The 12872-nt window shown below is 32.7% G+C and overlaps 2 protein-coding genes across 12 annotated transcripts; one reads left to right on the forward strand and one right to left on the reverse strand.

Annotated features, from left to right (window-relative positions):
* Window positions 1-1551: 1551 nt before the first annotated feature.
* On the reverse strand, window positions 1552-9247 carry LOC109600515 (uncharacterized). Of its 11 annotated transcripts, none has more exons than XM_049961459.1 (13): window positions 9006-9246; window positions 8847-8939; window positions 8655-8792; window positions 8345-8515; window positions 7970-8140; window positions 7595-7765; window positions 7220-7390; window positions 6845-7015; window positions 6470-6640; window positions 5318-5380; window positions 5216-5257; window positions 2534-2575; window positions 1552-1727 (listed from the first exon to the last, which is right to left on the reverse strand). In XM_049961459.1, the coding sequence occupies exons 1-13, from the start codon at window positions 9055-9057 to the stop codon at window positions 1651-1653; spliced, it is 1533 nt and encodes a 510-aa protein (XP_049817416.1). In that variant the 5' UTR covers window positions 9058-9246; the 3' UTR covers window positions 1552-1650. The 11 variants fall into 11 exon arrangements, with proteins under 11 accessions (XP_049817416.1, XP_049817423.1, XP_049817420.1 ...); XM_049961462.1 differs by having other exon boundaries at window positions 1682-1727; window positions 5212-5257; window positions 9006-9245; XM_049961460.1 differs by lacking the exon at window positions 1552-1727 and adding an exon at window positions 1849-2170 and having other exon boundaries at window positions 9006-9245.
* Window positions 9248-9943: 696 nt separating this feature from the next.
* On the forward strand, window positions 9944-12871 carry LOC109600538 (ATP-dependent RNA helicase DDX42). The gene is made up of 6 exons (XM_020016697.2): window positions 9944-10304; window positions 10356-10518; window positions 10582-11310; window positions 11366-11791; window positions 11851-12450; window positions 12504-12871. Exons 1-6 carry the CDS (start codon window positions 10120-10122, stop codon window positions 12576-12578), a joined length of 2178 nt encoding a protein of 725 aa, XP_019872256.1. The 5' UTR covers window positions 9944-10119; the 3' UTR covers window positions 12579-12871.
* The last annotated feature ends 1 nt before the right edge of the window (window position 12872 follows it).

Raw genomic sequence — 12872 nt, forward strand, 5'->3', positions numbered from 1 at the left:
ATTCTTAGAAGTTTGGCACAACGTTGAGGCATTGCTTGTATCAACCAGCAGATCAAGTCTTGAGGCCTATTGTTCCATTCTCTCTGAAGCTGTTGAGTTAATTCTTGAAGGTTATTTGCGGATTCCATATTTGTTATGTCTCGCCTTAAAATGTCCCAAAGATGTTCTATCGAATTCATTTCGAGAGTATTCGCTGACTACTCCATAAGCTCCAACATTATGATCTTCAAAGAAAATTTGAATAACTCTGGCAGTATGTGGTCTTACATTTCTTTTTGTAAAATGGAATTTGGTCAATACTGATAGTTTCATGAAGCCATTTTACATTCAAGACGTGCAGCTGTTGTTCGAATTAACTAGAGCACACAGGAGAATGAAGAATAAAATATGATTGTTACTTATTTCTCTATATATTGCTACAAAGGTTTCTACAGTAGAAACAGGTTATTGCTTCTACCTTCTACCAAAGTTGTGGTTAAAAGCCAAGTCACCATGTTCTATAAAAATATTGTTATAATAGCAGTCTTAAATGTAGTCACTACAGTCCTGGGTAGTAATAACTACAGACATTCAACAGCTTTTAGAAGAAACAAAGTGGGAAGTAATTTTCACAGGTTTAAGAAAAATATTATAAAAAGTGATGGAGATCAAGTTGTGGCTTTGATGGGTCGTTCTTCATCTTATCTCTCCGAACATTTAATAATCTACTTTTATTACCGACGAAACATTTTTTCTTTAGACAATATTTTATGTAACAGGTGGGCTGAAAAGTAACCATGGTTACCACCAAAATACGCTGCTATCGCGAAAAAGATTATGATGCTTTATAGCCCATTTATATTTAGGCCGACATGTTACCGAGTATTACTGTACCTTATTGGAGCGATTGAAGTCCGTAATCGCTGCGAAACGGCCTGCGAAAAAAATGTTCTTTTTGCAAGACAATACGCCGTCACTCAAGAGCATCGATTTAAGGCTCAATTGCTTCCCCATCCATCTTATTCGTCAGATTTAGCTCCATCGGACTATTATCTCTTCCCAAATCTCAAAAGATGTCTCATCAATAAAAAAATCAACTCGCGGAGGAGTATTTTGCAGACCTCCCAGAAAATTATCTTTTTAATTTTCGGACAGGATCATAAAGTTGAAAAATCCCTGGAATAAGTGTATCGATCTAAAAAGACGCTCTCGAAGGCAACTATATTGAATAATAAAATCAAATTCTATAAAAAAAAGATTTTTTCTATGCTAGCCTACGAACTTTTCAGCCCAACTGCTAAGTAACCTGTGTAAATGTGTAATTTGATATAATATAATGATATGGATCCTTATATATGATAAATTACTGCCAAAAACATTTGTTTTCCTCGTACAAAGTTTTTTGTCACAAGTCGGAAACATGCGCAATGCTGTTGTATTTTCAAATACGAATGCGTCCAACAGTTTTTGACTTTCTAAGTATATTCATATCGACCCAACCACATTAGAAATTGTGTTTAGTTTGCCTCTACTAGAGGCCCTCTAGATATTTTGAATTTATTTTGATACTAATAAAAGAAGACATATATTTAAAAGAAAAAAAATACAGTACATCAAATATATAACAATATTAACAAATAAATAACTAATCAATTATGATTTATATTATGCTCATTTTAGAAATTCGTCCATATAAATTGATGGTGAATACAACGTACGTCTTTTACGCTCGGGAACTAACACTGAATCTGTAACAGAAGTTTTATTTGACGCAATCGAATCATTAAAATTTCTCTTAAAATAAAGTTGGGCCGAATTCAGATAAAAAGTAAAAAAGTATCAGGTTGGGAATTCAATAATACTCTTAAATGTGACACTATTGATTAGTATATGCATTTCTTTTTATAAAAAAACTGCAACAAACATAAACTTAATTATAAAATAGATAAAATAAATAAATATAATCTTAACAACAAAATAATTCGCATTCGGCGACTCGCTAACTCTTACTTTTTAGCCAGTTTCACTAGTAAGTTGTTTTTCAAATAACACACAAATAAAAATAATTATGTCTCTCACAAAAAATAAATAACAATTCTTTCATAAAACTAATTATTTAATAATTAAGATGAAGAATCCGAATCGGGATCATTCACTGTATAATGGTGCCGAGGGGAAGCCACCTGGAAAACTATTAAAGATGAATGTAGTAAAATATTGTGTGACTTAAAATAATTGAATTAACGAAGTCATTCGCGACTTTTAATTGAAAAAAACAAAATTCTCAATAGAAAAAGAAGAATGTCGAAATGTAAAAAGGCCAGTATATCATTGCTACTATAAAATAAAAATACATTTTATTAAGTCTTATGAAGGAGAATTTGTTAACAATAAATTATTTTGGCCAGTAGTGAAATAATGGCCGTTTTAATGGTTTAGGTGTTTTCCTATACTTTGGTGTCACATTTATTGATATAAAAGTGTGTAATTTAATTTTAAAACTGATACATTATAAAATTTCAACAATCATTTATAATTATATACTTTAACTTACCTTTTTTGGGCGGTCCCCTTGAAGTGCTGGACGACGGCTCATCTAAAAATGACAAAATATTTTTTAAATGTGAAATCCTGAAGAATTTATATTATATATTATTAAGAACGGCGTTTAATAGAATCACACTTTCGATCAGAAAAGGATGCAAAATATAGTCCGTAACGTGTTGCTGCCAAAAAATTAAATTCAGTTACATTCAGTTCTAAAATGTTCGTGTGCAATTTTTTTTGCCTGGAACAGAGGCTCATATTTATGGCATTATAAAATTTAAAATAGTAATGAATTAATACATTTTTATTAATTAAAATTATATAAAATTAATATAATACAAATGTATATATTAAAGATATAATAATGTATTCAGTTACTGACTGTTTACTAGAGCCAATGAGTTTTGTGATTTTTTGTCGTAATGTTGTATATCAATCACATTCTATCATATAAACAAAATACGATATACGAATATGAATATCGATTTACAATCGATTATTAATTACATTAAATAATCTCAAAGGTAATCTCGAATTCGCATTTACTACATTCTCTTGTCGCTACGAAAAATACTTCCGCAGTCCAGATCTTACTTAGAAGGAGGGGCTATAGGCATCGCTGGGAGAAACCCTTAAGGTCCAGGTCAGGGTCGCGCTCACCTAAACGGGCCAGAACAGAATCGACCCCCGAATTGGTCAGACCATTTATTCTAACTAGTCAATCAATAAACATTCGTATTGTGCAACCCCGGACACAACAGGGAAGTCGTTGACTTATGTGATCAAAATGAGGAGTATGATATTTGGAATGTGCCAGAGATTTTCAGTTTCAAGCAGAGAAACAAATTAGTCTTAGTTTAGTCATATGACAAAGTGTAATTTGTTGTGAAATCTTACGGGTAAGTTGTTTTATTCAATTTTTTGTTTTTATGTTGCTGTCTTAATGTATCATATATAATTAATTAGTTTTTACTTGTATATGTCACAATTTTGGTGTCATATCATATTTTTGTGTCCTAGGAATGCAGCGGGTTATTGCTTCTAATTTTGAAGACGTTATAAAATTAAAAGAATGGACATCTTGTAACAATATAGTTAAAAAAATAAATAATTTTTCTGCAGAAGCTACGAAGTACGAGAAAATTAATGAATCAGTAGCAATAAAAAACTTTTAGAAGAATTACAATAAAATCGTAAACCCTGCTAGTTTATTTGTAGATGTTCTTCATGGATGTTTAGGAGCTTCACCTGAAGGTATCAAATTTTTTATAAATTATATTGTGTATTTTTATAATTAAATTTCTATATTTTCAGAAATTATCAAAACAAAATTGTGGAAGTCAACTGTTCTTACAAAATTTTCAAATCTGGATATTCATTAAAAAAGACGATTTTAAAACAAACAAATACCCTATTTAGCAATGAAAGACAATAATACAGAACTTAGAAAAAATCATGAGTTTTACTTTCAGATACAAGGTCAATTAAATATTATTGGAGCAAATCTATGCTATTTTATTGTACATTCAGGGCTAAAAAGAAACTTCACGTTAAAATAATTCATAAAGATGAAGACACATGGATTACCAAAATGCTTTCAAAATTCAAAAGATTTTATTTTAATTGTCTGGGACCTGAGATAGTATTAGACAGAAAGGCAATTTAAAATGTTTAAATCCACCTTACATCAGAGAAGCACAAGAAAAGAGAATAAAAAATGACAATTAAATAAAGTATTATTTTATTGAAATAATTTGTTTCACTTCGTAGCATTCCTTCTATAAATTGTCCATTCAAATTACCAAATTTACGCAGTAGTTGTAAGTCGAGAAATATTAATTAATTTATCAGCCCATGCTCCACGGAAATTCCTTGAATTATATTTTACTCTGTATTTTAGCGTTTATTTGGATGTACATTTTTATGACATTTTTAACTTTGTATTCCGGGAAGCCTCGCCAGATGTAGGAGTACCTAAACCCCCTTTAAATAGCCTGAGCGCCCTGAGTCGCTCTCTCAGTTAGTCAGTCCGTCTCAATCACTGCCCAATCATCTCTTATTCTATTTTATTCTCTTAGTCACTCACCAGTCGTTCACACTCTCATCCCTACTCCTGGATCTGAATCAGCTTCCCTTTCAAATCAATGTGATCAATAAACCTAAACAAAACTCAAGTGCATTTGTGTTGTGTATCGACCTAATTCGTACGGCTATTATTTACTCCAGCAGATATTATAACTAGGTGTTCAATCCACTATAGAACGTCCAAAAGATAATAAAATTTATTGTATTGAGTAATGATGAATAATCAACAATGAGTGGAACACATGAACTCATATTTTGCTAATTTGGAGTAAATCTGAAATACGCAATATTTTTATCAGAAAATTGTCACTGTGTAGTCTTTACAAAAATATTCTTTATTTCTTGAGTTATTTGATGCACACACATGAAAATGACCCAATTTTGATAATTAACTTCTTAGTTATTAAAGAATATTATAACTTTAAAACTATGTTTTTTTTGTCAAAGATCAAACATTTATTAATTCCCATCCAAAATTTGAAATAGATTGATTGCGTAGTTTTTGAGTCTTGTTCCAAGTCATCGACGGCGTTTGTTTAGGGTATTTAACAGAGAAGACGCCACTGTTAAGTCTATTTTTATAGAAGAAAATATACGTACTTACTCAACTTCTTCCTTTTTGGTGAGTCCTCCAGTATCCTATAATCTTTGTAAAGAAAAATTTAATAGTAAAATTAAAATAAATACATTATTTGTATTAACTTACAATATAATAGAGGTGGTGTTTGTTTGGTTTTCCTACCAGATCGTCGGGGAGTAACTTTGGTATCTACATCATAAATAAGTATTTATTTATTTGAATTAATTTACATATTCATCCACAATAGTTCAAATCATACTTATTGGATATATTACATCTGATTAGTGACGGGCGAGTCCGAGATGTTTAAATTGATTGCTTCGACTGTTCGATTGTATTCGATGGTTTTCTATCGCAATCAAGGTATTCGGCCGAGGCAACACTTCGACTCGATTGTGCTGGACCTTCGCGCTAATTCTAAAACATCCCGATTGTACACTCAGGTTACGAACCGAAGGCTCATTCGATTGCGATTCATTCGATTGTTTTATCATCTCGGAATTGGCCATCACTATGTCTGATTATGCCATGTGAAGATTATAATGATTTGTTGTTGGAAAAATTAGTCAAATGACGAAAATGAGTAAAATCGAAATCTTAAAACAATGAGTAAGTGATCAGAGCATACTTAAATTAATGTTAAAAAATGTAAAAGGAATATTTTAAATTTTCGATGTAACCTAAACAGTAATATGAATTCAATCCATCCAAAAATACTAAAACAACAAATCATTCACAACGTTTTACTTATTGTGAATATAATGATAGACTTAAAGGTGATTTACCACTAAAAACTACAACATGCAACATTGTAAAATCGAAAATGTAGTAATAAACAAATTAATCTCTATATTTAGATAAAGATTAAGAATTCTCAAAAAAAATTATTAGATATGCTAAATAAACTTACTCCTTTTTTTGTATGCCCTAACAGGCATCTAGCGATTCCTTCACTACTATAATACATCATAAATTATGTGACTATTATATGGCCTCTATGGTTATAGCAATACAGTATTCCACAAATAAAACTACTAACAATTCTATAGATTCATAAACATGCAATATGTTAAAATTGACAATTGATACTAAAAAGATCCACAAATTACGATCTAATTATCAGTAGAAAGCCAACAAAATTTAAAAACTCTTTCTGAAAATCCTTCATTTTATCAATGTATGTTTCTTTACCTAAGTTTTAAATTTATCAACAAGTGGTGTAAGTATGCTATATTATGAAGAAACAACAATACAACATTATTAATGTAGTAAGTTTACCATTTAATGCTGATTCTTGTAGTTCAGTGGATATGGTCGCTGTTGACGGACTTTCTTGAAGAGCTGTAGGAATTGCTGAATTTTCTTTATCTGCAGTCTCATTAGATACGGCTACATGTGGTAACACATTTTCTGTATTCAGACCAGTTTGGTATTCACTCTCATTGTCAGCTAGAAGTAGAAAAGATTATTCACTTTTCTAGAATAATGTCAAAAATTAGATATTGGACATCACTTGTACAAAAATATAATAAATGTTTTACATATTTTTATAAAAGTTAACTAAACAGCCAAAACTCACGAATTCTATTTTCTTTTATAGGTATTAGGTTATCAGGAAACAACAATATAACATTATTAATTTAGTAAGTTTACCATTTAATGCTGATACTTGTAGTTCAGTGGATGTGGCCAATGTTGATGAACTTTCTTGAAGAGCTGTAGGAATTGCTGAATTTTTTTTATCTGCAGTCTCATTAGATACTGCTACATGTGGTAACACATTTTCTGTATTCAGACCAGTTTGGAATTCCCTCTCATTGTCAGCTAGAAGTAGAAAAGATTATTCACTTTTCTAGAATAATGTCAAAAATTAGATATTGGACATCACTTGTACAAAAATATAATAAATGTTTTACATATTTTTATAAAAGTTAACTAAACAGCCAAAACTCACGAATTCTATTTTCTTTTATAGGTATTAGGTTATCAGGAAACAACAATATAACATTATTAATTTAGTAAGTTTACCATTTAATGCTGATACTTGTAGTTCAGTGGATGTGGCCAATGTTGATGAACTTTCTTGAAGAGCTGTAGGAACTGCTAAATTTTCTTTATCTGCAGTCTCATTAGATACTGCTACATGTGGTAACACATTTTCTGTATTCAGACCAGTTTGGAATTCACTCTCATTGTCAGCTAGAAGTAGAAAAGATTATTCACTTTTCTAGAATAATGTCAAAAATTAGATATTGGACATCACTTGTACAAAAATATAATAAATGTTTTACATATTTTTATAAAAGTTAACTAAACAGCCAAAACTCACGAATTCTATTTTCTTTTATAGGTATTAGGTTATCAGGAAACAACAATATAACATTATTAATTTAGTAAGTTTACCATTTAATGCTGATACTTGTAGTTCAGTGGATGTGGCCAATGTTGATGAACTTTCTTGAAGAGCTGTAGGAACTGCTAAATTTTCTTTATCTGCAGTCTCATTAGATACTGCTACATGTGGTAACACATTTTCTGTATTCAGACTAGTTTGGAATTCACTCTCATTGTCAGCTAGAAGTAGAAAAGATTATTCACTTTTCTAGAATAATGTCAAAAATTAGATATTGGACATCACTTGTACAAAAATATAATAAATGTTTTACATATTTTTATAAAAGTTAACTAAACAGCCAAAACTCACGAATTCTATTTTCTTTTATAGGTATTAGGTTATCAGGAAACAACAATATAACATTATTAATTTAGTAAGTTTACCATTTAATGCTGATACTTGTAGTTCAGTGGATGTGGCCAATGTTGATGAACTTTCTTGAAGAGCTGTAGGAATTGCTGAATTTTCTTTATCTGCAGTCTCATTAGATACTGCTACATGTGGTAACACATTTTCTGTATTCAGACCAGTTTGGAATTCACTCTCATTGTTAGCTAGAAGTAGAAAAGATTATTCACTTTTCTAGAATAATGTCAAAAATTAGATATTGGACATCACTTGTACAAAAATATAATAAATGTTTTACATATTTTTATAAAAGTTAACTAAACAGCCAAAACTCACGAATTCTATTTTCTTTTATAGGTATTAGGTTATCAGGAAACAACAATATAACATTATTAATTTAGTAAGTTTACCATTTAATGCTGATACTTGTAGTTCAGTGGATGTGGCCAATGTTGATGAACTTTCTTGAAGAGCTGTAGGAACTGCTAAATTTTCTTTATCTGCAGTCTCATTAGATACTGCTACATGTGGTAACACATTTTCTGTATTCAGACCAGTTTGGAATTCAGTCTCATTGTCAGCTAGAAGTAGAAAAGATTATTCACATTTCTAGTATGTCAAAAATCAGATATTGGAGTTGGTATATCCAATTGTACAAAAATGTAATAAATGTTTTATATATTTTTATAAAAGTTAGTTAACAGAACAGTCAAAACTCACGAATTCTATTTTCTTTTTCTGTCTCCGAGTCAGAATCCAGACTAATTATAAAGGTATTCTTAACTTCCCTATGTACACATCTCAAACAATAAACAGGGAATTTTCCAACTTGCGTCTTCAATTGTACTTCAGAATGATCTAAAACTCAAAACAATTAAAATACCTTTTCAAATGGTCTTGGTTATCACCTACAATTACCAGTATTTATAATCATACACAAAGGAGACAGTCGATTTTTGCAGTTTAAGCAGTAATTTTGGACTTTCATAACTTCCCTTCTTAAATCTGATAGAAAATAAAACAAAATTATTAACTGGTATCAGTATTGTTGCAACATAAATTTGAACTTACATTTGAAGTTCGGTAAATCTGACTCTTTATCTTGGTACATATTTTGCATCATGAGCTGACAGAACGGAGATAACAAAGTTTACAACGCAATAATACTTTAATATTATTAATAATAATAATACTAATAATAATAGTCTGTACAATTAACGTTACGTTCGACACACACTCTGTAAGGAATATTTCTTTGTCTAAAACTTAAACAACACCATTCGCAGCCCATACCGGACATAGTCCCTCCATGTTACAAACTAAAATTTGCGGGAAAACAATACTTTCAAAATATGTCTCTAGCGCATGCGTCGATTTCCCGCACTTAATATGCAATGTTGTCGCTACGAATTTTAATATATTTTATTACGATGAAATTATTTTGTTGTTCTTTGTAATATTTGTGTTTTTTATAGCTGGATTATTTTTATAAATATTGATTATTTTTATTTTTTTAAGCAAATTAATTTTCTTATTAATTAATATTTTATCATAATTTTATTTTTTAATTTACTGTATATTTTTATTTTAAACAGTTTTTTAATTTATTTTATTGTATATTTTGTTACGTTTGAAAATTGGCAATGATGTCTAAAATGAACAAAACGGGCGATTCAAATAATTCTTACATATGCGATTTATAAGCAAACAAATTCTGCACTATTTTATTCAAAAGAAGTTATTATTTTGTTTTTCAATTTATTCCACAGCTGTTACCCGATTTACATAGTATGATATTATTACCGATTCGATCTCGAAGTAGTGTTTAACACTATACATAAATTGGTGCTAAACAATTATCTACGAGAACAAAAATAAATAATAAAGAGATCAATGTAAAACACATTATTTTAATAAAATATTTTACATGCATAAGTAAATAAATCGTCACAACAACAAATTGTTTAATTCGCCCTCCAGATGCCGCTAGTATTAACTGCCACTTACAATACACTTGCCACTTATATTGACATTTGTCAACAAATACCGTAGTGAATAGTTTGACTAACCTCCCTCAATTTGAAATATGTCGAGCGTTTAACACAACATAATAAATACATAGCTTTACCTAGCTGTAAAGTTAGTAAACATTTTAACAGTTAGAGTAAGTTAGGCCTCCGTCAAAATGTCCGGTTTCAATTATGCAAACTTCAAACCGAGTTCAAACCCCGTAAAAAGGCACAACGCGGTGCCACCACCCCCGTCGACGGGCCTTAGTAAACAAGGCTATTCCACGATGAACGCGATCAGTCAAAACGCCCTGTCTGCAGCCTGGGGGGGCAGCCGAAAACGCACCGCCACCGAAGATGAGTAAGAGACGTCCGAGATTAATGTAAGTTTGTGTTAAAGTGTGTTGTTTAGATACTTTGAGGAGGATGATGAGGAACAAGTGCCGGATTTAGCTTATATACCGGCGCCTGGAAGTCCCACTTACGATGAGATGCAAAAGAACAAGAGTAGGAAGGTAGAAGAAGAAGAGGATGATGATCCTCTGGATGCATATATGGCAGGGATTGAACAACAGGTATTTGAATTGACTTCAGTACAGTTTTCAGTACAGTCGATTAATTCTATATAATTAATGTAGATGAAAAAAGAGGAGAAACAACAGTCATCATCACAACAAGAAAAAGCGGTAAGGAATGATTTGGAAGAAGAAGATGTTGAGGAATCCTACTACAGATACATGGAGGAAAATCCTAATGCTGGTTTGGCGCCTGTCGAAGACGACAATCCTGAAATTGAATACGACGAAGATGGCAATCCAATTCCACCTGAGAAAAAGAAAATTATTGATCCCTTGCCCCCAATAGATCATTCACTTATCGAATATAAACCTTTTGAAAAAAACTTTTACAACGAACACCCAGACATTACATCTTTGACGAGCGCACAAGTCGTGGAACTGAGAAAGACCTTCGATTTAACAGTTAGTGGGGGACACGTGCCAAAACCTGTCGCCTCTTTCGCACATTTCAATTTTGACGACAAACTATTAAAAGCGATAATCAAAGCAGAGTACACAACACCAACTCCAATTCAAGCGCAGGCGATTCCAGCCGCCCTTATGGGCAGGGACGTGTTGGGTATCGCCCAGACTGGAAGCGGCAAAACCGCCGCGTTCCTTTGGCCCTTGTTGAAGCACGTTTCAGCCCAGAAGCCGGTAGAAGAGGGCGAAGGTCCCGCGGCTTTGATATTAGCACCCACCAGAGAGTTGGCTATTCAAATCTACAATGAGGCCAAGAAGTTTGCCAGAGTTTACGATTTAAAGGTCGTCTGCGCTTATGGAGGCGGTTCAAAGTGGGAGCAAAGCTTGGTAATTATAATGACTATTGAAATCTGATTAATTTAAATATAATATTCACTTTTAGGCGTTGAAAGAAGGGGCGGATATTGTGGTAGCAACACCTGGCCGCATAATCGATCACGTGAAAGGCGCAGCGACCAATCTGCAACGAGTCACGTTTTTAGTTCTCGACGAAGCAGATCGAATGTTTGAATTAGGTTTCGAGCCTCAAGTGCGGTCGGTTTGCAACCACGTGAGGCCTGATCGTCAAACTTTGTTGTTTTCGGCGACTTTTCGTAAGAAAATCGAAAAACTGGCCAAGGATGCACTCACTGAACCTGTTCGAATCTCTCAAGGAGTTACAGGACAAGCCAATGAAGACGTTACTCAATATGTTGAATTATTGAACAGTCAAGAGGCTAAAAGAAACTGGTTGTTTTCTAGATTAGTACAATTGTTATCTGCTGGTTCCGTGTTGATTTTTGTCACGAAAAAACTTGATGCTGAACAGGTAGTAGGAACATACTAAAAGCCGTTTCCTTTGTTGTAATTGTTGATTTGGCTTTCTAGGTGGCAAACGATTTGAAGGTGAAAGAATTCGATTGCCTGTTATTGCATGGCGATATGGAACAAGCGGATAGAAACAAAGTAATAACGGCGTTCAAGAAAAAAGAATGTCCCCTAATGGTGGCCACGGATGTAGCAGCACGCGGTCTAGATATCCCGCACATCAGGACCGTTATAAATTTCGACATAGCTCGAGATATAGACACCCACACTCATAGAATAGGCAGGACGGGACGTGCGGGACTTCAAGGTACGGCATTCACATTGTTAACACCCAAAGACAAGGAATTCGCCGGACATATCGTCAAGAATTTGGAGGCGGCACATCAGGATGTGCCGCAGGATGTACTCGAGCTGGCTTTGCAAAGTTCTTGGTTTAAAAAACAACGGTACAAGAAAAAAGGAGAAAATCCCAATGTTGGAGGATTGGGTTTGGGTTTCAAAGAAAAATCGGCTCCGCGTAGTTTCGTGTCCGGTTGTTCTTCGAATAATTTGTCGTCGGTGAACAGCTCCGCTCAAGCAGGCGCGCAACAATCGAGAGGTCCAGCGACAGACCGACTCTCTGCTATGAAAGCTGCTTTTCGATCTCAATATCAGAGTCAGGTATTATGGTTGCTTTGTATTGTTTAATTAATTATTCTAATTATGGTTCATAGTTCACAGCCAGTTCGGATCAACCGCCACCACCTCCTCCACAAACGGAAAGGAGGAAAAAGAGTAGATGGGAGTAAAACCTACAGTTTTAAGCTTCTAACGTTGTTTCATTAATTTCTAGTACTTGCATCAATTTAGCTCCATTGATAATGTTTATAAATATTTCGTCACATGTGGTACAAACTATTGTTATTTATTAGTATTTAAGAGTTCAAAGTGTAACTTGTAACACCAACTCAGACTGTATTGCAGTTACAATCATTGTTTGTTGTTAAATCGATAATAATTACTCATCAATTTAGCTCAGTTGATGAAATTGTAAAATCTTATTTTATATGAATAAGGAACAATAAAAATTAAATAGCGCAAAC

The sequence above is a fragment of the Aethina tumida genome, chromosome 1 (assembly GCF_024364675.1).
Source record: "Aethina tumida isolate Nest 87 chromosome 1, icAetTumi1.1, whole genome shotgun sequence".
NCBI lineage: Eukaryota > Metazoa > Arthropoda > Insecta > Coleoptera > Nitidulidae > Aethina > Aethina tumida.